At 33.6% G+C, this 24,494-nt stretch overlaps 2 protein-coding genes across 3 annotated transcripts in view; one reads left to right on the forward strand and one right to left on the reverse strand.

Annotated features, from left to right (window-relative positions):
* LOC110464195 (carbohydrate sulfotransferase 15-like) overlaps window positions 1-9,856 on the forward strand; it is a 10,242-nt gene extending 386 nt beyond the window's left edge. Inside the window, exons 2-9 of one of the 2 annotated variants that reach the window (XM_021519281.1) lie at window positions 761-1,230; window positions 3,236-3,467; window positions 3,780-3,929; window positions 4,380-4,536; window positions 5,771-5,927; window positions 6,800-6,947; window positions 8,169-8,580; window positions 8,750-9,856. In XM_021519281.1, coding sequence (XP_021374956.1) covers window positions 820-1,230; window positions 3,236-3,467; window positions 3,780-3,929; window positions 4,380-4,536; window positions 5,771-5,927; window positions 6,800-6,947; window positions 8,169-8,533 — 1,620 coding nt within the window. In that variant the 5' untranslated portion in view covers window positions 761-819 and the 3' untranslated portion in view covers window positions 8,534-8,580; window positions 8,750-9,856. Of the gene's footprint in view, window positions 1-760; window positions 1,231-3,235; window positions 3,468-3,779; window positions 3,930-4,379; window positions 4,537-5,770; window positions 5,928-6,799; window positions 6,948-8,168 lie in introns of both variants that reach the window. The other variant, XM_021519280.1, reaches the window with a different exon arrangement.
* A 211-nt stretch (window positions 9,857-10,067) lies between these two features.
* On the reverse strand, window positions 10,068-19,808 carry LOC110464204 (prostaglandin E2 receptor EP4 subtype-like). Its single transcript, XM_021519297.1, has 3 exons — window positions 19,664-19,808; window positions 15,775-16,811; window positions 10,068-12,382 (listed from the first exon to the last, which is right to left on the reverse strand). The coding sequence occupies exons 2-3, from the start codon at window positions 16,615-16,617 to the stop codon at window positions 12,149-12,151; spliced, it is 1,077 nt and encodes a 358-aa protein (XP_021374972.1). The 5' UTR covers window positions 16,618-16,811; window positions 19,664-19,808; the 3' UTR covers window positions 10,068-12,148.
* Window positions 19,809-24,494: the final 4,686 nt, after the last annotated feature.

The following is a 24,494-nucleotide window of genomic DNA, read 5'->3' on the forward strand; positions in this document are numbered from 1 at the left end:
GTTTAGATCAACATGTGTCAATCCTTCACAACGTTGTACATGTAGGTATACATACTGTTGTGATATAACTTGTATAAAGATAAAAACCCAAGACAGGGAGCCGGTTAGACATTTTTGAATACGAAATATGCTTGCCACATGGACAACGTGTAGTCTTCTGGAAATGAGTTTCAGTTCACTGACATAACGTGAGCACTTAAAACAGCACAAACTAAAGCAGTTATCGTGTGTGTATTGTAAGCCACGTGTTTGATAAGATTATATGTGTCTATAGCGTGAAACTAGCTGGCTTCATGATCAATATGTATGGTATCGTCATGCGGTCATACCGACATAATCCCTATCAAATGACTCCAAAATATTCTACGGAAAGTACACATTTTATACCTCGTGATAAACCGAATGTTTTCATAATAATTATAGCCATTTATAAATAAAATACTGTATTGATGGCAATACCTTACACTCACATAATAAACGTATGCAGGCAGCGATATTACTGTTTAAAAGTATATTATTTATGTATGTTATTTTATTCAAATTTGACATTTTATTATCAACTTGAACTTTTGATCTTATCTGTATATGTATATATAACAATTAAATTCACCGGCAGACAATAAAGTAATGCAATGGAGAATAGACAGATGTATAACTTCACATTTTTTATGTGAGATTATATGTGGCGCTGGGAAAAAAAGGAAACACAATAGAAATGAATGTTGAATATAATATGAATTTGTCTTTTTTTGTATTACAGATTCAATATTGTCTTCATGCATCTTTCTGATACTGAATGCATAAATTTCTGAAAAGAGAATGCGAAGAAAACTTCATTTGCGTCATCCATTATGTTACCGAAGAAGCTACGTGGCTACTACGCTTTTAGTAATTCTAATGTTTGGTGCTATTCTAGGATTTTTCCAACTACATAACCGAAGACTGGCTACTACGGAAGCAATACTATCTGACAAAAAGAATTCATTGATTATTAAAAAAGAATTATTACGCAAGTGTTTTATGAGAAATGACAGCAATTCGGGTCTGATCAATTCCGTTTCTAAAGAAAGTGAAAAACAATATGTCTATAGAAACGTTACTAAGTTTGGGTCTGAACTGAACTCAACATCATTTCCGGAATTACAAGGTTTGAAGGCTTTTGAGTGGTGCTCTACAGAGTCGTCACGGTTTCCATTCAATAGCACACGGGCGGAGGACCTAATGAGATATGTAAGTAAAACCAGCTTTTATCGAACCTTGTGTTATCTTAAATCATGTGTAAATCGTACTTTTAAATAAGTCTTACTGTAAACATTAATTTGTTAATTGAACCCATATGATAAGAAACGTATTAATTTCAAATTGTCATATTGGTCTAACTGGTGTTGGTCTTAGACAGTTTTCGTCCTAGTTTGCTCCATACAATGAAAGCTGTGACGGAACACCATACTTTATATTGACATACATTTCCAATATTAACTCATAAAAATCGATGTGTTTTTTTTGGTCCGATTGTTTACATATTTCTTTAGCTTTTATTTCTGTCTTCTGAGAGTTCAACATTTGGACACCTTCATGAGTATTGTATTATGGACACATGTATGATAGTTGTGTAAAAGTGCCAAATGACTACCAATTATAACCATTTCTGCTTTAAGATTATTTACAAAATAATCATTCTTATTGAAAGAGTTGACCGATCTTCATATTTTTTTTAAACTATAGAGAGCAGTTTTTGAATTTTCATCTTAATATTTCATATTAAAACAAAAACACAATGTTATGTATTTTTATATCACATCACTGGTTGTTTACCTGTGATAACATTCATGACTGTGCGTGATATACGATCATGAAGATCTTATACAAATAAACCGATACCTGTTTAGGAACTTTAAAAAAGGAAATATTGCCAGTTTCAATTGGACAGCCTTGTTTTCGTAACGGACTTACATGTCCTCCTGCAGGTTAGAGAACATATAAAGTATGCTGTATCCCACTGCAAGTTATCGTTACAGGCAATGTATACGGGATCCCTGCAGAATCGGGGGTTTCCTTCTTTGTCTTTAACTAAAAGGACATTGAAGATAACCAAATTGATCTGCTTTCTAATTCAATACTTCGGATCTTTTTGTTTTCTGTTCACGCTTCCATGGTTTTTCTTTTCGGCGATGTCTCACAAGGCATCGGTCCTAATATGACACTTGACATTTAATCTTGTACCAGCAAACAAGTCTTACAGACAGGCATTACTACGCCTTATCGTGTAGGTCCTGCTCTATCTATTCGTATTGTGAGGATTATGTGGTTTAACATATGGTGGATGTCACTCTATCCATTCCTCTTACTATCTTATGGTCTTATGGTCCATCACAACACAAACATACAGAAGCATGGCAAACACAATAGATGCAGAGAAAGAGACATCGTTGATTCTAATCAAACTATTGGTTCAGACAACAGTTCTTAATTAATATGCTTCAAATATATATACATTGTATATCAACTAACAGAATATAGTTCTGTAATATTTTCAAATCTTAATACAGTATAAGCTGTCTAAACCGGATGTCATCGGGACCAAACTATTTGGCTGGTGTATATAGGTGTCCGGTTTATACAGGGTCGACATGTCATATTTTGAATACAAGTGTTTCAACATAAACAACAGACCGACACGACATTGGATAGCGCTATTTTGTTTAGAATGTGTTTGCTTTAGATTGTAGCCGGCCGAGAAAAAGTCAAGGACCGGTTGTTTTTACATGGATTACTATGCCAACTTTGTGAAATAACGCCGGTTTTCGGAATGGACAGGGTCCGGTTTATAACGGGTTTAACTACTATGATTATATAGGAAATATGCCCGGACCACAAATCAAAGCCGGTTTATACAGTTGTCCGGATTAGACAGGGGCCGGTTTAGACAGATTATACTGTAATTTAATTAGCTTAAAAAATCTCAAACAAGTTTTGTTTAATTTGTCTTACTTCCCAAATCATATATTTCATTCCTGTTAAACTTGTAACCCCTTTTGTCTTACGACATTTACTCTGAGTGGCCTTGCCATATGATCAATGTTCTAGCTAGTCAAGTAAACGTTTAGAATTATTGGAACGTAACTTGGTATGTTGCAAACTGTCATTTTGAATTCTTCAAATATTTGAACTGTATATTAACTTATACAACATCCTTTTTCTATTTTGGTTAACTATAAGTCACACTTGGTTACAGAACATATCCTTCCTACCAAGAGGTTACAAGAACCCCTGTTTCTATGACGTGTGTTCGACAGTAGGGCCTGTTCCCGTACGTGCCTTGCGATGCCTGCCATACTTCCAGCTAATAGGTGTTGACAAGAGTGGATCAACCGACCTTTTCGCTAGGATCACACAACATCCACAGATCCTACCTAACAGCGGAGTCCTAAATAAGGAAACTTCCTGGTGGCCTTGGACACGTTATGGTAAAATGTCTATTCAGATCCGATTGATTTCAAAATGGTTGCTTACTTAAATCTTTTCATCACTTGCATCAATTCATAATATCCATTCATTTCATTCATTGATTCATGCATGAACTACCTGTGTTGGTCATTTATATCATTCTCCCGATGTATTAATTATAACATAATATGCACATATGAAAATTGTATCGGCATCAACTTTTTTCAGTTACCATTATTTGTAAGGAAATGTTTTTAATACGTATTTGTGTTCTTTTATAAGTATTATCTTTTACTATGAACTATTTCACGTTTTGAGTATCCCCTCAACAGGACACGGACTTAAAAAGATTGTGAGAAGAGAGTCGTTTGATCAGTACCTTGGCTATTTTGACAATGCGGCAGGACAGATTGAACGAAATATTCAGGTCAACCAAAATGGGTCAAATACGGACAGTGGTGATTTTCACCTTCTCATCACAGGTACAGCATGTGTTTGACCAGGGTTTGCCCAGTACTTACAATTATCATAGTTGGAGCTTAAAACGTCGTCAAAACATAGGACTCTTTAGGGTGTTGTACATGTTATATCATGTAGTAGTAGTAGTTCAATTTGAATTAATGGATTGTTGGTCATGTGAATTTATAACGTATATGTTATGATTTACGTGTACTTAAGAACATAAGTATGTCATAATGTGTTATGGGTTAACGATATGCGATTTCCACATAACTTCTACGTCCAAGTCCAAATGAGGACCCGTATAAGAGTTAATGAAGCAGCAGTGCGTTCACAGTTCCGCATTTCATACGAATCTATAATTTCAATAACACATCGAACATGTGTTACCGAGTTAAATTTTCGGTAAAGTAAAAACTGTTTCCAGTTCTGCGACCCATAACTTCTAACGCATCATTCAAACTTCCTTACAGGGGACGGGACGCCTATGGATTTTTGGGACTTTTCTGGTTGGCCCCAGATCCCGCAGAATAGAAATCAAACAATGCCAAGCATACTCACCCCTCACCTCATCAAACACGTGAACCCAGGTGTCAAACTTATCCTCGTTCTCAGGGATCCAACAGAAAGGTAACGCATATTGTATTACACACGTTATTTTTTTAAAATAAAACAAAGGCAAAAGTGAAAAATTTAACGGATATGTAATAAGTTCACAACTAGTCTTAGATATCGGTCGGATCGGGAACATGAAAAATTATCAATCTATACTTAAACGTGATTTGATCATATTTTCCCTTTTCTAAGGAAAAGACTGATATATGCTAGCCCTGTTATATCCTCTTTTTGATAATAGTATATGTATCGTTTTACATTTCTTATCATCTGTTTATCTTTAATAGTGAAATAAGTCTTGGCCAAGATTCTAGATTCAATACTTCGGGATTTGCTTTCTTTTACAACTACATTGTTTTGGTTTGCTTCCTTTATACGAACAATTACAAGGAAATGTTTTTAGAATCAATTTCGGGAATGAAAAATATTAATGTTCATGTCCAGTTTTTCGTTTTTGTTGTTATTAAATGTATATTTCTGAATGACAGGTATCGTTCCTACATGTTATATAATTGCAAAGTTATCATGATGTATGTTTTAATTCGGTTGTTATGATAAACAAATACTTAAAACTCAATGCAAGCACATCACCGGGTACATCCACCTCTGTCTATATACCGACAATTTACCCCTGTCTTTCCTAATATGTGTCTATAACTACCTATGTGTCTATAACTGTCTATGTGTCTGTCTGTGTGTATATAACTGTCTATGTGTCTATAACTGTCTATGTGTCTGTGTGTGTGTATATAACTGTCTATGTGTCTATAAATGTCTATGTGTCTGTCTTTGTGTATATAACTGTCTATGTGTCTATAAATGTCTATGTGTCTATAACTGTCGAAACCCTTTCTAAAACTATCGAATAAAACTTGTGAATACCAACTACTTGTCCATCGATTTAGTAATTACTAAGTTTGCTTTATCTTCATATAAGCAAGATCACCCTTTATCAAGTCATTTTGACATATCCTTGAGTTTTCATAGGTATAGGTTAATCCAAACTGTACTCATCTTTAATTCTTATTTTTGTTATTCATATCAAGTTAACAGGAAATTCCTAATTTGCTTCTCTGCATACTCTCTTTTGTTTATTAAATCCCTTTTCAAGACCTTCGTATTCAGCGAATTGCCCGTTGTGATCTCTGTATACAGCTTATTCCATATTGAAATCTTTCGTTAATTGTTTTGAATCATAATTACTCCCTTGTGTTGTCTCGACTATACTCTTTCTGTTAATTGTTCACAGGTTATACTCCGACTACCTGTTTCTGAAGAGCGGAGTACAGACCCCAAGTGGCTTCCATGCTGCTGTGCATCAATCACTTCGATACTTCAACAATTGCACTCAACAAAAAAGTGTTCGGAAGTGTTTGTTTGACCGCAAGCTTCACACCAATGTTCGGGTTGGTTCCATTTCCAAATAGTGTTGCCCATGTCCGTCCCGTCGCGTCGCATCCCGTCCCGTCCCGTCCCGTCCTTTTGCGTCGCGTCGCGTCCCGTCCCATCCTGGGTGCATTTATGTCTTGCAGGCATTTTCTAGTTCAATCTTCATCCTATTTTATTTCATATTTATCATCTCTATCGTGTTATCATCGTTCAATTTAGTTTTATTATCACAAAACCAGAACTTTATATATGCACCTCCCTATATATCGTTATCATTAGATCCGTGAGAAACCCTAATAACAAAGTTCGACTATAGTTTTGATTAAAATATGTGTTCACGAAATAATACAGGTTCTTTCTTCTCTGCATTATACGACCACAAAACGGCAACGGAAATAATTGAGAACGAAGAAGTAAACCATTTATAGCGGTTTTACTGCTATTGTTGTAAATGAGACAGTTTTCTAGCAGTATTTTTAGCGATCTAAGTCGGGTTTGAAGTCAATGTGTGTCACTTTGTCCGGGGAATATGTCCTTCGATGTCATAAAGACGCTAAACAGACTACAAACTAACCACATTGGTTTGCGGTGTTGCGTTTCTAATAGCAATCAGTGTATTCGGCATACTGCTTTGATTTTACGTGGTCTTTTTTGCGTTTGATTTGGAAGGTAATCATTTCCTCAGTTGTGAATTTGCGATACCGCTGTTTTGTTACTTGACTATCGATGTTCAGGGTCGTAAAAAAATGCTGTATTGCTGTGTTACAATAAAACATTATTTGTCTTATATGTTAACCGTCATGTGATATTCGCTGTCCATCTTATCAAACAACCATTAAAACAAAGGTATACACAATACTGTATAAACAGAAATATATTGTTATTTCAGGCACGGCTCCATGTCAGTATTTACAGTGTTTTCCTACGCGAGTGGCTGAAGGTTTTTCCTAGAAAGCAGATACTCATCATGCGGTCGGAGGATTACTCTCGCAATATGTCCTCATATCTCAAAAATATATTTCGTTTTCTTGACGTCGGTGAGTTTATACTGAGCCCATACCAAAACATGTCGTTTCATTTCAAAAGTATATTTCATTTCATTTCAACAGATTTCAAAATATATTTCGTATCCTTGACGTCAGTAGGTTTATACTGTGGCATATAATAACAAAACATATTCAACTTCTTCATTCAGATATTATTGTCTATATATAAAAACTTACAGGTAATCTTTTTGCGAATGATTTATTTCGCGAATGAATGATAAATCACAAATTTATGTGTTTTGCGACTGTTTTGAATTGTAAGTTAAAAAAATATACTCTATAGTCCAAAACTACATTTGAAAAATTGTATGTAGAATCGTCGATATTCTAGATAATATGTAAGTATTAGACAGATTAATAATAGTTCTCATTAAAACACTCAACACAAATCACTGACACTGACTGAATTTTGAAAAAAACACATTATACTGTATCTTACTTTATGACTTCAGACTTAAAAACTCGCGAAGACAATCTTACTTTAAAATCGCGATTTATTAAAGCCACATACACAGCAATTATGCTGTATGCAAACCTCAATGAGCTAATATGAGGGGTTCAATGATAATGCTATACCTTATTGTGTGCAACAAAAACAATCCAAAAAACCGACAAATTATGTATGCGTTGGTTTCTTTATTTAAAAAAATAACACAAACTATCTTGGCCATGAGGGGTTATATAAAACATACCTCTTTCATCTAATGATGTTCGAATGTGTATTATGCATATCGCCTCAGTTGTATTGAGCAGGCTAAACTTTCTAACGCAATTTTAAACAAATAAATATCGAAAGAATTTTAATGTTGTAACTTAAACTGCTTGTGATTTTGAGATAATTATATAGTTTAAAAGGAATCATTTCTCAAAGTCTGGAATTCCTGGTTAAAAACAATCATAGTTATAGGTGGGTTATCATCAATACGGTTTTGTAAATATATATAACCAACAGGATCCTTAACTCTTTTTTCATACTGATTGTTTCCTTAGGCTGACTTTGTTTCTTGTCATTAAAGAATAACGCATCATGTGAAAACATGAGTTGCCTCATATCAGCCCCAAGGTTAGCCAAAGTGTCGTAGTTGGTATAAATTTGACATGGTTTTTACCTAAAATACTAGTTAAGGTAACTAAGGTGTCTTTCTTCGTATCTTTCGTTAATTTTATTAATTAATTTATTTATTTTTCACAATTTCTTATTTTTCTTTTCAGTTGATCTAGCAGAGAAAGATATAACAATGATTTCGAAAAGAGCACGACAATACGAAACAGGAAAAAAGAAGAAAGTCGGACCTATGTTTAATAACACAAGATATCTACTAGACAATTTCTTTCAACCGTTCAACGAGGAATTGGTTAAAATATTGAAAGATGACAGATATCTTTGGAAAGATACTAAAGATAAAATAAAAAAAGATTTAGAAAAATTAGAAATTAAAAGTTTAAGGAATAAACAAATACAAATGAATTCAGCGACCCATAAAGCAAAAACCAGAACAATTGTGCTAACTAAAGAACAAGCGTTGGAATTAAAACCATTTATAGATACAGGGAAATTCAACTCTAAATGGTTATAAATGACCTAGCTAGTGATTCCAACACTTTGTGTATTTGTCTACAGTGTGTTTTCTTCATTTATATGTCATCGCTATGTATTCCTATCTACCTTATATATTTTCCATCTCATAATAGTTTCATCACACACACAAACTAAAAGTTGACTACGAGGAAGCAGGTCCACCACAAGAAAATGTCTGCTCTATGATAATTGTATGACAATCCTCAATGAGCAGGTTTTCTTCATTTATATGTCATCGCTATGTATTCCTATCTACCTTATATATTTTCCATCTCATAATAGTTTCATCACACACACAAACTAAAAGTTGACTACGAGGAAGCAGGTCCACCACAAGAAAATGTCTGCTCTATGATAATTGAATGACAATCCTCAATGAGCAGGTTTTTTCCTCCTCAGTGGTGTAACCTCCTTACGCCAATTTATTCATAAGCTTGACAATTGTATCGTTTGATCCATGTACATTTTTCAAGTAAAATGACAGGAAAGAGAAGTATATAAAAAAAAATTTTTTACAGATATGTGTGTGTATGCCGAAATCATGACATTGGTACAGCTTAAGACCAATATATCCTTAAACTAATTATTGCCTTTTTTTCTCCAATCCCCGATGTCGTCGTAGCATGCTAAATTCAGTTAAAGTAAGTACCTCCTACCAACACATATCCGGCAGCTATCTACTTTTAACATTGTCAAGGCGATGCGGTTTCCTTTGATGTATCATTAAATTGATGTGACCCATTTAATCTACTGTCCCACTTCAAACATCAACCAGTGCACTCGCATGCATACACACATGTGGAGATATCTGCTAAGTGACACTAGGCTAATACAACAGTTACTGTTGTTACCGTCTGATAAGGCAGCGCTCTTGCACATTCCACTAAAATCGAATAAAAGACATTAAGATAGTTTACTTTAGCTAGGTAGGACATAATAAAATAAAATATTTATATATAAGTTCTTTTTTGATGGCTCTCGTTTTGCTTGAATATGTGTATTTGCTACACACCTGGGCTCATCATAACATATGATTAACAGGAAATATTTGCAAGGTAATATTACTTTAGTTACATGAATTTGTGTTATTACTCATGCATAATGTTTAAACATTGTCTGTCCATTATGTTGCGATGTCTTCCTCCAATAAACGGCAATACAACTTATTGCAAAATTCTTTTTTATGGCTTTCGTTTTGCTTGAATATGTGTATTTGCTACACAACTGGGCTCATCATAACATATGATTAATAGGAAATATTTGCAAGGTAATATTACTTTAGTTATATGAATTTGTGTTATTGCTCGTGCATAATGTATTAACATTGTCTGTCCGTGATGTTGCTATGTCTTCCATATATACCCGGCAATACAATTTTATGCAAAGTTCTCTTCAATTTTCAGTCCATAGCAATCTATCTTGTGACAGTAATTATCAGGTGTTGTTGTTTTGTGGTATTGATCATCTGAAATATAAACCTACTTTGTGAGCGTGTCTTCTAATAAAAACAAATTAATGTAGTATATTCAATGACCAATTTTAATCCACAATGAAAAGGAAAGATAACAACATGAATTGAATAAAGATCAACAGGACACTTGTTTTCCTAATGAATAAGTAAATTTTCACGAGCATGTAAATATTTCAATATTTTTCACGTGCGTGTTACAGGTGTGAAAATATGAAATATATCTTATTTGTGTTGAAATGTAACTTATTTACTAACACACGACGAATTTGTTTATTGCTATTTTATATAGAAGTTGGCTTCTGTGAACAGATTTCAGGCCAAATATGTTGATACAAATGCTGTTTTGCGAAGCCATAATTAGAAAACGTCGGGGCGTCAGTGACGCAAGATTTTACAAGTCCATTATTTTCTGATTGTCATACAAAACTGTTTTCTCTGATTGGTTAATTAAGTGACAAAATAGTGTCATTTTTCACAGTAGATTTTTTTTATAAAATTCCACTGTAAAACCTTGTATTTCACTTACAAAAAATGTAATAATCGACTTCATGAACTGTAAGAAAAAAAATATAGGTATCGAAATGTATTCAATTATGGTATATATGCGTCAGGGAAAAAAATTGGTATGTTTATATTGTATTGTTTATGTTAAACAGTAGCAGACATGCAAAATACATATGGTTAAGCTCATTTTAGATATATCACGGTTATAATAAGATATCATGTTTGTGTTAACTGTGTATGAAATGCGTTTTCCATACTTGATAACAAGACGAAAATGATTTAAGTATAATAACTTGATTCCTTAACCCTATGACTCTCCTATATTCATTTTTAAACTCAATCACCAACATGTTTGTTATCTGCGTGGAATTTCAGTTAGGATGAGATCACGTGGTATATTTACAGTTCATGACGATTCTTCACTGAATATCGATGACATTTGTAACGCTATCTCTTTGTGTCGCATTTGAGTTTGGATTTTGTGTGTGTATCGCCAGTATACATAATATTAGTTATAGCAAGGAGTTAATCTCTCGTGAATAAAACGACTCCACCAAAACCTCTCTGGTACGAGTCGGTACCGTTATTATATTCCAACTGTCCTTCAAATATTTTCTTATTTGAAGAGTAGCACAGTTGCCGAACATTATACACCCGTTCCATGCCAAACTTTCAAACTTCTGATGCATTCGTGTATTAAACAAAAGACAAATTTTGAAATGCTAAAAATATTAAAATGAAAAAAATGTTGAGGAACATATTCACTGTATTTTCCTTTTAATTGGAATCATTTCTATGATTTGAAATATAAATAGCATGTCATCCTTTAAGTTGAAGGAATATGTATCATATATCATTCAATTCGTTAAAAGCACTTGTATTTGTATAGAATATGCTTCCTTATATTTGACAGAATAAGAAAACAAATTTGGAAAAACTGCCCCTTTCCCTATAAGAGAATTATCTTAAACATTTTAAAAAGTAATTTCCTAATGCGCATTAATGATTGGCGTACTTTATTTTAATATTGGCCAATGTCAATAACTCGGTTATCTCTTATAGGTCATTGAGCTGAGATATTTGACCATAAGAGCGCAATTTGCATTTTCATTATGCACAGGTTTTGCCCAACTATAAACTCAGCCTTTTTGTACTATATGACAAATATTTGTTTATCCGAATCCGGTCATCCAATCAGAGAGCAAATAATTAAATGTTCCGCTTAATTCAAACTTAGACTTAGTCTATGTATATCGTACAAGTTTCTTCGAATTCAAACGATATTATACGGACACTCCCTATACCTTAATTCGTCCCGTATTTGTTTGCACGCGTATATGTAAATATTCAGTACAAATAAATTTTCGGTGTACAAGTATCTGATTCATCGTATTTTTAACAAACATTGTCAGCTTAATGATGCATTGAATTTATTATTTTAATATTTATAGAAGTATGAACGTACATGTATTATCCATACCTATGTAAATTATCTGAAGATGATCATATCGATTTCGATTCCAGAATTAATTTTGATTTCTATTTCAAAAAATATGAAAGTATCACTGGTTGAATTTATCTCAATCAAACTGAAGGAGCTTTACACATCTGTATCTAGGTCACACATGAGAGCATCATCTACAAGCTAGTTTCCTGGTGTTTAGTTTCGTAGTCCCCCAAAATCCGGTGGAAGATACTTCCTCGTTTGCTGTGCTTCCTTCCATATTCCAGGCAACGGGAGAAAAGACAATCCTGCATGATGATGTATATCCACGGGTTTAGGACTTGATGCGTGACGGTGATCGCTACAGCATGCTTTGTCTTTTCATAATCAATAACGGACAATCTAACGGCGTTGATAAAAAACCTTATCTGTAATGGAAAGAATATGAATCAAAATTAAAATGTTATTCTTGACCCGATCATCCGAATCCTTTATAACAAGAAAACTTAGTATTCCGAAACAAAATCGAAATGTCGGGATAAACTAATGGGCGGATTGGTCGAGTGGTTAACACTCCGGCCTTCCAGACAGGCGGCCGGAGCTCGATCCCCGAAGTCGTCGTAACCATGGAATATTCATAGAAAGTGTTATACTCCTGCCCACACAACTCCAACAACCCAGGTGGAGTATAAAAGTGTCTGGGGTAGATGTTGCGATATCTGTGATGTCGCATTCAAGTGAGGTGGCACTATAAATGATACCGTTGGAAGCACGGTCCCACTACAAACAGACCGAAATACCTATCTAGCACACACGCAGGCATACACACATAGGGAGATATTAGCCAGACTGCATATGGCTAGTAGTTAACGCCTGATAAGGCAGCTCTTGCGGATTCCTCAAAATTGTATTGATAAATGTAAATTATCAATTGTATAAATCATTATATATTATTGATTGTAGAAATTGTTTAACTATGTACTGTGAAGCGCTTTAGAGTGGCTTATTCTAGCTAGATAGGGCGCTATATCAAATGTTGTGTATTATTATTATTATCATAAACTAGGCTCAGCTTACAACTATAGTTTTTATGATATTTTTTCTATTGCAATGTAAACTATCGCTGTACTACTGAGATAGTGATACTGAGAGGAGAAAGTTTTTTTTTCGATAACAAGGAAGGTTTAAGAATGGTATTTATGTATGGAATCGAATTTTTCTGGTCATTTTTTGCGCCTTCTCAATTTAGTTGTTATTTTTTTTAACAAAACACGAATCATGTATGCTCCCATGTAAGCTGACGTCCAGTATACATGTCGTTTAGATCTTTTCAGTGAATTTATGAATGAAAATAGTGATACAAGACTCAAATGGGCAGCAAATGTATAATTACTCCTAACTTTACGGAACCTTATATTTGAAATGGCAATTTTATTTATTTTTCATATCTTAATTTTCAATTTATTTTTAGTGGTCATAAGCTTTTGTAATCAAATCGGGATTTAACAATGTACCGATCAATTTGACTACTTTTCTCAGAAAATTGCGCAATTTTATAGTGATATGCATTTATTTCTAAAATTATATAAATTCTTTGATGATTTACAAACATTATCTAAGTAGTTTAAATCGAATCCAGGTATACAAAAAAGTATTTTTGATAATAAATAATATCTACCGCTCAGACATAAACAAAAATAAACGAAATACGCTTTGCATGATAAAAATTGATACATGTGGTACTGAATAATTTTTGAAGTTTAAATGTAAATGTAGGCAGCAGTTTTTTTTATATTTTCATATGAAAAGACCTACTTTTATAAAATGTCTTGATTCGGAAGTTTTTAAAAAAATAATTAATTTCCGCTCTTAGTGCTTGGACGTGTAGATGGGATCAGAACAGTTAATAATTTTCTGGTTTTTATTGAAATCGTCTAAAAAATCACTCAGTACAGATACTTTAAAAACAGGTACACGGTAGTTATGGGGACATCCCCGAACAGAAAGAATGGGAAAGGGGGAAAAAATACCCCAAGTGTTGAGGCGATGACTGCAAGTTTAGTTAATGCAATGTCCCCTTAACAGCAGACAGAGAAGGGGCCCCGGTTCTGCAGGCTCCCTCATTAGTCGCCTATTACGACATGTGGAAGTGCGGCAGGCCCATTCCATCCCCGAGCTAGCAGGTATGGAAAAACAATGGATTAATGGTACATGTAAGAAAACAATCGATAAATGAGGGAGTTAGTTTACAGTGGCAAATAGACTCATACAAATAAACAGTAGGTTAATGGTAGATGTATAATTGGTAAGGCTTAATAAGCAATGGGTAAGTGATGGCTGTGATTAAAACAGTGGATTAATGGTACGCGTAAGAAAAACAATGGATAAATGGTACGTGTAAGAAAAACGTTTACAGTGGCAAGTAGACACATACAATTGAACAGTAGGTTAATGGTAGATGTATAATTGGTAAGGCTTAATAAGCAATGGGTAAGTGGTGGCTGTGATTAAAACAATAAGTACATGTTAAGTTCTAGCAAAATCAAACGGTACGGGAATTAAACAAAGGGTACAAAGTTAGCTTGAGGTTACAATTTATAAATGGTGCGTGTGACAACCAAAAGGTAGATAGTTAGGTGATATATCAATAGGTTAAGGGTTAACGGTATGTGACATTAACATATTCGCCGATACATTTGTTTCTGTCATCATTCCTTTAATTGATGTTTGTCAGATTCAGATTTATTAGAAAACGAATGAAATATAGTTCCAACAGATAAATTTATATCCGTAATCGATAAAGATGGCAGTAGAATAAGGAACTTTTAACCTGTTTTCCCATTTTTTATACGCCCGTCGTTCATTGCCATAAAAGCTTGGACAAGTTCAATAACCAAATTATTTGCCGGTTATTTACGCAGTTGTGGGCCTTTTTGAAAAATTGCCGAAACAGTTTCCGCTCAATAGGTTCAGGAATTTTGAATGGATTCAGATCAAACTTCATAGGAAGGTTCATTGCTATGAAAGCTCAGACAGGTTCAATAACCAAAATTATTCGCCAGTTATTTACGGAGTTATGGCCCTTTGCAGAATTGCCGAAACAGGTTCCGCTCGATAACTGCAGTCATTTTGAATAGATTCATTTCAAACTTCATAGGAAGGTTCATTTTTATGAAAGCTTTTGATAACCAAAATCATTTGCCGGTTATTTACGGAGTTATAGCCCTTTATTAAATTGCCGAAACAGTGTCCGCTCAATAACTTCAGTGATTTTGAATGGATTAATTTCAAACTTGGAAGGGAGGTTCATTGCCATAAAAGCTCGGACAAGTTAGATAACAAAAAGTATTTGTTGGTTATTTATGCAGTTATGGCCCTTTGTAGAATTGACGCTTATCTCTCCAAAATGTATGCACTTATGGCCCTTTGTGGCAAACTGCTCAGTTATCATGTACGGCTTCGCAGAACTCTTGTTAAATCATGAAATAGGTATACAAGTCTATTGCATTGTGCTGATTTGATTTTTCTGCCAATGCATCATACTAGGTGCCACAGACAAAAACAAATGTATAAGAGTAAAAGTGTTATCCCTTGTTTCTATACGAATACTTGATTTTTCCATTTCTATTTAAAAACAAAATGTTATCATTATTTTTTAAGCTTTGCGTTATTTCTACAAAACGTATATCTGGAATTATTACAACGGAAATTAAAAAATAATGTTATTTTTCACATTACCAACTTCAAAAACATTATTTACAACAGAGAAAGCTAAAATTCACTGCTTATTTCTTGTAATAATTGGTAAAATTATACTTACAATGACTGGAATCCATGACGACATAAATACTGCCATGATAATAATCAAGAAACAGATGTTTTGTACGTTTTTAACTCCCGTATTAGAGTTTGGTGTTGCAATCCAACTCCCAGGACCCGTCTTCCTTTTGTACACATGACACAATCGACATACCACCAGTACGTTCATTATGAACATTGAAAGTACCGCTACCATGCCAATGGACGCGCAAAGGTATAGGAAAAACTGATCTCCTGGTTCTGTTGGTTGAAGATCAACGAAACACCACGTCCCTTCTTTTTGTAACTTGTGTGTGTTAACTCGAAAGGTCGGTAGAAGTCCTACAACGAGAGCTGTTGTAATGACGAGGGCTACTGCTATCCACATGTGTAGGATTGTGATTCTGTTTCTGTAGAAAATTGGGAACCAGATTGCTATGACGCGATCTATAGACATAAGATAGACCAGTAGAACGGACATCAGCGACGTCATGATTATTATTGTTGACATAAAGTTGCAGAGTGTTTCTCCAGTCACAAGAATGTCTCTGTTTGAGTATGTTGCGAACATGATTGGAATCGTGATGAGCTGACCTGTGAAATCTGACACTGCTAACATGAACACCAGTCTGTAAAATATTCTCCATTTGTGTTTTCTCCTGTTTCGAAAAAGAATAGCTACGGCAGTACAGTTTCCAATGAAACCGAATATAAACCATATGATGAAAACATAAACTGGACGTGGTTGAAAAACAGGTATTTCAACAGTTGCGTTGGAATTGGACGGTTCCGTGGTCAGGTTATCCGTTGATAGACTAATACTGGATGAATACATTGGTGAGGTATTTACAAACGACTCGGACATTTTGTTTCCCTAGTTGTCGTAATATTACTTGTTCTGCACTTACAATGTTTGTGTGATGTTTACGAAAATAATCAAATTGTTTTTGGTATCTTTTGTTTTCCTTTATTAGACTTGACACTTGTTTGATTCCTCACAATTCCTTATTTCAAACAAATAATCTTTATTTCACCACTGTTGTGGAAAGCCATCATTTCCTGTGGAAGAAAATAAAACAAAATAAACAATTGAGACAACTTTTATTATGGTTATCTAGTAATACGTCTTTTCTATTTTGCACGAAATTTTATTTTGATATTTAGCGAAAAATTTGCAGATTTATGTTCTAATACCTATTTTATTTTAAGTGATAATACCTAATAATGAATTAACACCGGTGAATCTAAGATAGATTAGCTACAGTTAGGAGCAAACGTAACTTGGTATCTAGTGAACTTTGAAGTGCACACATACTGAACAATGAAGTGCACTAGACAAAACATCGAAGTACACTCCAATTCACTTCAATGTGGACACCAGTGCACTTCGATGTAGTTTCAGTGCACAACGATATGAACTCAGGTGCACTGCAGTGTTTACCCAAGTTTAAAAGACTGAAGTATTTTCTTTCCTTTTCTTTCCTTGTTCAATATATGATATTTACCTGAGAATATTGGCAATGAAAACCCACTGACCTTTCACCTGTGGTCACATGGGCAACTGATAGGTCGTACCTCATCTTGAACACCTTGTGTGAAGGCAATACATTCTGCCTATTGTCTGTCTAGTAGATACAAAGGTCAATCAGTACACGCTTACAGGTAAGATACTGTTGCTGTCTCTTTGTCAGGAAATGACACTACCCTAATCCCCATATGGTTTAAAATGAATACATGAATGTTAACACATATTTTGAAACTTACAATCATATCTGTTCTTCAAAATAAGTGGTCCACTGACTGGGAACGTATATCATTTATCGTTAATAAATCATTTTTAACAGAATTACATATATATCACTTTGATATTCTTTTATAACGATGACCTAGCCATACCGACTTACAATACCACTATACACATGTGTGTTTATTTTGATTAGATAATAAACAATTATATTTTTAGATATTTTAATTTTATTTGGATATTTTTTTTCATTATTGACTTGCATGTAGTAAAGCATTTTTATTTTATTTTATTACTAAAACACGGCCTCATGTGACATATATTTCTCTGCTAGAAACCATGCACTAACTAAGGTTCAGGACTCTCCAACTCTTTTGCAGACAGACAGACAGAGACAAGGAGAATACAGCTGGTACATTATGTACGTGCTTTTACTTTTTTGAATGAACAACGACTAATGAATCACTTTAATGTACCAAAAATGTACATGTTACGAGCCTGGTAGATACGCTCGAATAACAACTTCAAGGTACTAATGACTAAATCTTTGCCGGGATTTTATGAGAAGACAGAAGATAACTGTGGTGGGTAGCAGACGACAACATCGAAATCATGATGTGGCCGCCATATAACTATTATTAGCGTAACATGCTTAATTCACCATGTCTGCATTACGTATTTTCGGAGGGTTTTCATCTATAACATGCATGCTCGATTATTTACATAGTTCACATAGTTCCTAAATGCTTCAATCGTATCCATTTTAAATAGTGTTGATAGTTTTTTAAGCTAGGAATTACTATTTTCGTCTCCTCAAACTGCATGGTGTATCTCCTGATCTTTCAACAATAACAAAGCCTTGTACATGTAGTTGTAAGCGCGGCGCTGATTGGCCAGTTAGCCGTGGCCGTTTGAAAGCGGAGCGCAGATTAACTTACAGTAAAGTTTCTACGCGTGCTATTATTCCAAATAATATATAAACCCCGAAATTCCAGAAAATGTTGTCATTAGTTTTATTAAAACGCCGGATGTGTTGACCCTCAACCCCGCACATCAATATGGAGCCATTGGTAAGCAATTTAAAGTGGGACGGATGACCCTGTGATCATTCTGGGAACTGATGGGGAAATATTTTCATATATAAACCACAGGATAAAACTTCCCCATAGCAGGAACGTTCAAGTTTCTCCGATGACACCGTAACTGGAAAGAGATATTGAGATCCCTGGAGAAATGTGTTTATAGTTTATAATTTATTGTAGTCAGGTAACAATATCTTTATCAGTACAATCGAAAAACTTGTTAGGTCAAAAGTACTTACTGAAAACCAGTAATTTCCATTTTTGGGTGAATATTTCAAAGTTATTCCAACATTTGGGAACGGGGAAAATTGTTCCTATATTTGGGGAGGAGAGGAGTGTTCCCATATTCGGGAACAAGTAAAGAATTCACATATCTGGGAACAGGATAGTGGGGGAAATTATACTAGTTACCTTTCTCATTCTCTGTACATTAATAGAGTCTTAATTTGTTTTTATTCTATAAATATAGATATATAGAAAAAATAAGATTAACGATTGACTAAAAAACTAGCTAGTGTTTTAGTCGGTCGTTAATCTTATTTTTTCTATATTTACTTCCTGCACATGGACATTTAATCCCTGTTTATTATATATATATATATATATATATTGATGTTTATTTTGTGAATTGTAAATAAAATGTTCATTTGTATCATGGTTGTTGCTGGTTTTACTTTTGGTCACGAGTGCTAGACTGGGAACAGACCTTATACATTTCATGATAACTGATCTCGCCTACATGATTAGCTGGGTAGTAGAAACGTAAATACAGATATATTTTCATTTGTTTTATGTAGACGTAATACTGTTAAAATTGTAAATGGGCTTTAATGAATATGTCTATAATACAAAGTATTATAAACTTTAAACCACCACCACATGTACCACCGCTACTTCTGCATACAGAAATGAAGCCACCCACTGTAGGTGATGTATTTATATAAACTATAGCAACTCGATATTGTTATTGGCCTAATATTTTATATGAATATCATCGTTACGTATAATATGTTAATGCAAATTGATGAAGTTGATAATACTAGGATAAGAATATAAATAATCATATGAGAAATCAATCAACATACCTCATGTCCTAATAAACGAAATCGCGTGGTGAGTGCTTATTACATGTAGAACACTGTCAGCTGTTTCATATTTATATTTTATAAAGTCCATGATTGACGAATATTTTTCCAGATACACAGGCCGAGGCCTGGTTTTCCTGTTAACAACCGCTTAACTTCCGTAATATGATAAAACCAGATATTGTTGGTCGTCCCCTATCCTATTGTACCTAATATACACGAATACAAAATATCTATTTATATATCTATTTTATGTTTAGTTTCACACTTACTTCTTGAGTGCTAACTAAGACATCGTCATAACAAGTTACAGATAACTACAGTTATACTGTGATTGTTCAATATTTCGATCAATACAAATACAAAGCTGATTCATGTCGTAGTATGCAACACATGTGTTATTAAGACGTGTAAAAATTGTATGATTTATATCTATGGAACAATTCAAACCCTGCTATCTAATTTCAGCGGAAGGAGTGACAAATTATATTGTATCCTAAAACTGAATGAAACGATTGTTTATTACTATAGTACATAAACAATATATTTTTTTTAATATAATTGTAATATTTTTGTATATAATTTAAGATTATCTTCTTATATAAGGGTATATTTTTTCTATACAGAAATGTATATTTCTGTATATAAATTTATTGTTTTCTGTATATAAATATATTTCCTTTTTTGTATATAAATGCAAATTATTACTATCTAAACAGGTATAGGTTTTTTGGATGTGACTGTATTATTGCCATGTATGAATGCATAGTATTTCTGGAGATTCACAGTATTCACAGTATCTTCCATCATTGGAAAGGTCGTTGGAGCTTGTTTCGATGCCTTAATATTTTTTCATACACTGTACACTGTTCATTCACGTAGATAAATTGATATTGTCGAAACTGTGTATAAAGGTATCATATTTTTGTATAAAAATGGATATAACAGTACTTCTGTTTAAAAATGTATATACATATAGTATGTAAGTACATCTTATAATTGTATATAAATGTCAATCATAGATGTATATAAAAGGTCAAATTGAGTCCAACATTATTTATTTCTTGTACATTCGGTATATTTTATAATCCATTATCGTCGAAAATCTAACGAAAATCGGCAAATTCGTTTGGAGATATATCAGTCTGAAGTCTCGCTTTGCACCTACCCGTTGAAAACTAATTAGCACACATGACACTTCCGGCGATTTCCCGTGACGTCACAAATGTGACCAAAGTCCGTGGATAAGTATATTAATAAATGTCTTCACAAATCCTATATTATGTGTGCAAAGCTTATGATTGGATATAAGTGTAGCTGAATGAGATTCGGAAGTGTATTTATAGATATACGAGGCTGCTACTTTTTCATCAACACTATATATATTGATACTTTCGGTTAGTTTAAAAACATAATCTTTATGGTATACTTTGATAAAAATAATGCATCAACTATTGTATTTTTCATGTCCGTGGTAGATATATATATATATATGTGTGTGTGTGTTAATGTGATCAATTACTGTACACATTTAACAAACATAGTTTTACAAGCTTGTTCGTCTTGTTCAGGATGTTCTAGATTTAGTCAACTAGGTTACACGTGTATAAATGCAGTGTAATGTAGGTGTTGAAGTTGTGTTAAAGTCAACAAAAATCAAACGCTTTAATATTGATGACAACTGACCACTTGAAATTGTTCAACTTAAGTGATTTAATATCTTCTGTTTTTATTTTCTTTGTCTGTATGCTTGATGTGAGACATTTTCTACAAGGTACACTTACTAAGGTGTAGTCGTCCAAATCAAAGTATAGTTTTGTGTTGGAATAGTGTCTCCGACCAAGTTTCCCTCTAATTACAGTAAGTCAATTATCTCTTTATTTCAGCCGTTTAAAAGACCAATAATTAATTCATTCTTTATTGCGTTTAATCAGTACAGTGCATATATACAGTGCAAATAGTACAAAATATAGACATATACAAACATAGAATACAACACTCCGACCATGCATGCGCGATAAAATTAAAGTGACAGTCAAGAGAGGGATTCCTTTCAGCTTAAACAGTATTGTATCTCCTTTTTTTACTTTGGCTCAGAATTTTTGCTAAATTAGACAGTTCTTTATTATTAAATGTTGTCATCAAATCTAAACATTTTGCCATTCTAGGTTTTATTGTTATAGTATGAGTACAATAACATTTAACAGATTTAACAGTAAAATGATGTTTGTCTTCTATATCACCACTGTTACAGTATATACAAATTCTATCTTTCTAAACCATGAAAACTAACAGTTTCAATATTAAATGTATGCGATGACAATCGAATTTTAGCAATACTCAGAATTTGAACTTCAATTCCCTCTGTTTTCCATTAATATCCCAAACCTCATTAATTCAATTCCTATATAATTTGGTCAGTTGCTGCCCCTTCCAATCGTCTCAACGTATCAAGCCTTTAAAATGCAATTGTTCGAAATTCTAAGCGTATAAGCCAATATTTGGACATCCTAATTCTTCTAATCATATGTAAAGTAAGTCTCCCTAGTTCTTGGTAAATCATAACAATAGGTGTTGATTACAAAAAAAAATATTTGTTTTAAATAGTAATAAATTCTGTCCAGTGCATCCTCCTGCCTGTCATTCCATATGCACCAATTCATTGACAGCTTTTGACATAGAGATGACATACTTTTTTTTACAGAAATTGAATAGGAAAGAAATATATTTACAATATTTGTTTTCTTCACATAAATATCTCTGCCACGGAGACTCAAACGTCAGACCTCTTGATTATATAGCAGGGAGATTATGTATTATAAATGTGTTAATTATTTTCTACAACATTACTGGGCATACATTCAAAATGTCTTAACTCTATGAAAAAGCAAACAGAATAATGATATAATTACTTTGTGAGAATAAACAGAAAAAACAATTAAGTTGGCAGAAAAAAATTCCAAGACGGTATATTGCTTCCTCTTAGAAGCTGAATGATAACCAAACTTAAAAAGAGTTAATGACAATTCGAGGTCACAGTCATGAAAAGTTGCTATTTTTAGAGCTGTTTTGAAATGAAAGTTCTTTTTAAAATGAGAAATCAATTTTAAGTTAAGCATTTAGTGTAGTTCAGATAAAAGCAAAGTCATGCAGGCACCTGAAAAAACCCATGTCATCTGCGTACATTAGAAGAGTTAAGTTAATATTTTAAAATTTTATAGAAGGACAGTTATCAGTTAAGAAATGCATCACACAATCATTTATATAAAAATCAAATCAATTCAAAGACAATATTTCGCCTTGGAATAAGCCGTTCCTGCCTTCGCAGAAATTATACATTGAATTGTTTAATTAACACAACATTTTACTTCGTTATAGAAAGAACGTATTATATTTAGCAGTGTACCTTCTACTCCTACTTTAATTCGTTTAAACCACAAATTCTGTCTGTTAACAAAACTAAAAGCTTTCTATTAATCTATGAAACAACAATAAAGCTTCTTTTTCTTCTTTAAAGTTCCATTAATTAACGATTGCAAAACAAACATACCATGTATGGTTGACATATATTTTTTCTGAAACCTAATTCAGCGTCACTTATTTTAGAATAAGAGGTATCTTATTCCGAGCGGGTGAACATTTTGCTATTTTTCCCGAGCGCGTAGCATATGTAAATTTGAAATATATCGTATTCGTGTTGAAATGTAACTTCTTATCTACTAACACAAAAAACTTTGCTTATACTATGTTGATTGCTATTTCATTTCATTTCACATAGATTTTCTTGAATATTGTACTGATTAATATATTAATTGTAAAATAATTTAAAAGCTTTCTACATCAAGGATTGAAGTCATCGACCAGAGCTCCACGCAGTGATTCATTAATCTAAGTGTTTAAGTCATATACGCGTTATTGGAGTTCTTTCCCCTACCCCACATATGTTGATTGTGATACAGATCAGTAGCGCATATCTGTTACCTTGATTATTAATTAAAAACAATTGGCGTGGTTCGGACAGACGACCATAGTCTTAGCAGAATAGGATATTAACTTAAAGAGGGATTTCATTCACATAGAATTGGAATTTCAACTAGAGAATAAATTTACTGAAGAGTGACGGTGGATTACATAATGAGAGGATATAAGACGAGATTTGTAGCTGGCAAGTTGATTCTGGGTCACCACGTGGAGCTCTATGCCATTATCGTTCTATTTCCGATATAGTCATTCTATTCCTTAGTCAGTATCTGATACCATCCGTGAATCCACAGGTGGCCAGCGTGGTACAGGGTAGACATAGATAGGCCTAACAGCATTGTCCCCATATATCACACTGGCCACCCATGGTCCCACTGGCAGCAAATGACCACACAACAGAATATACAAAACATACAAAATAAATCTAAGCTACCATTTTTAGGTTACGTATCGCCAGTATACATAATATCAGTTTTAGCAAGGAGTTAATCTCTCGTGGATTAAACGACTCCACCAATACCTCTCTGATACGAGTCTGTATCGTGATTATGTGTCTAAAAGTCCTTCAAAGATTTCTTATATGAAGAGTATCATGGTTGCAGTACAATATACGCCCGGCAAAAATTGACAAACTTCTGATGCATTCGTGTATTAAGAAATATTGAAATGATAACAAAAATTAAACTACATCTGCACTGTATTCCTCTTCATTAGAATCATTTCTAGGATTTTAACGGAAGGAGAAGATATAAATAGTATTTCACCCATTAAGCTGAAGGAAAAAATATTATATATCAATTATTTCATTTAAAACATTTTTGATTTGCATAGGAATTGCTTCCCTTTTAAC

Source organism: Mizuhopecten yessoensis, unplaced genomic scaffold, assembly GCF_002113885.1.
Source record: "Mizuhopecten yessoensis strain PY_sf001 unplaced genomic scaffold, ASM211388v2 scaffold10971, whole genome shotgun sequence".
In the NCBI taxonomy this organism is placed as follows: Eukaryota; Metazoa; Mollusca; class Bivalvia; order Pectinida; family Pectinidae; genus Mizuhopecten; species Mizuhopecten yessoensis.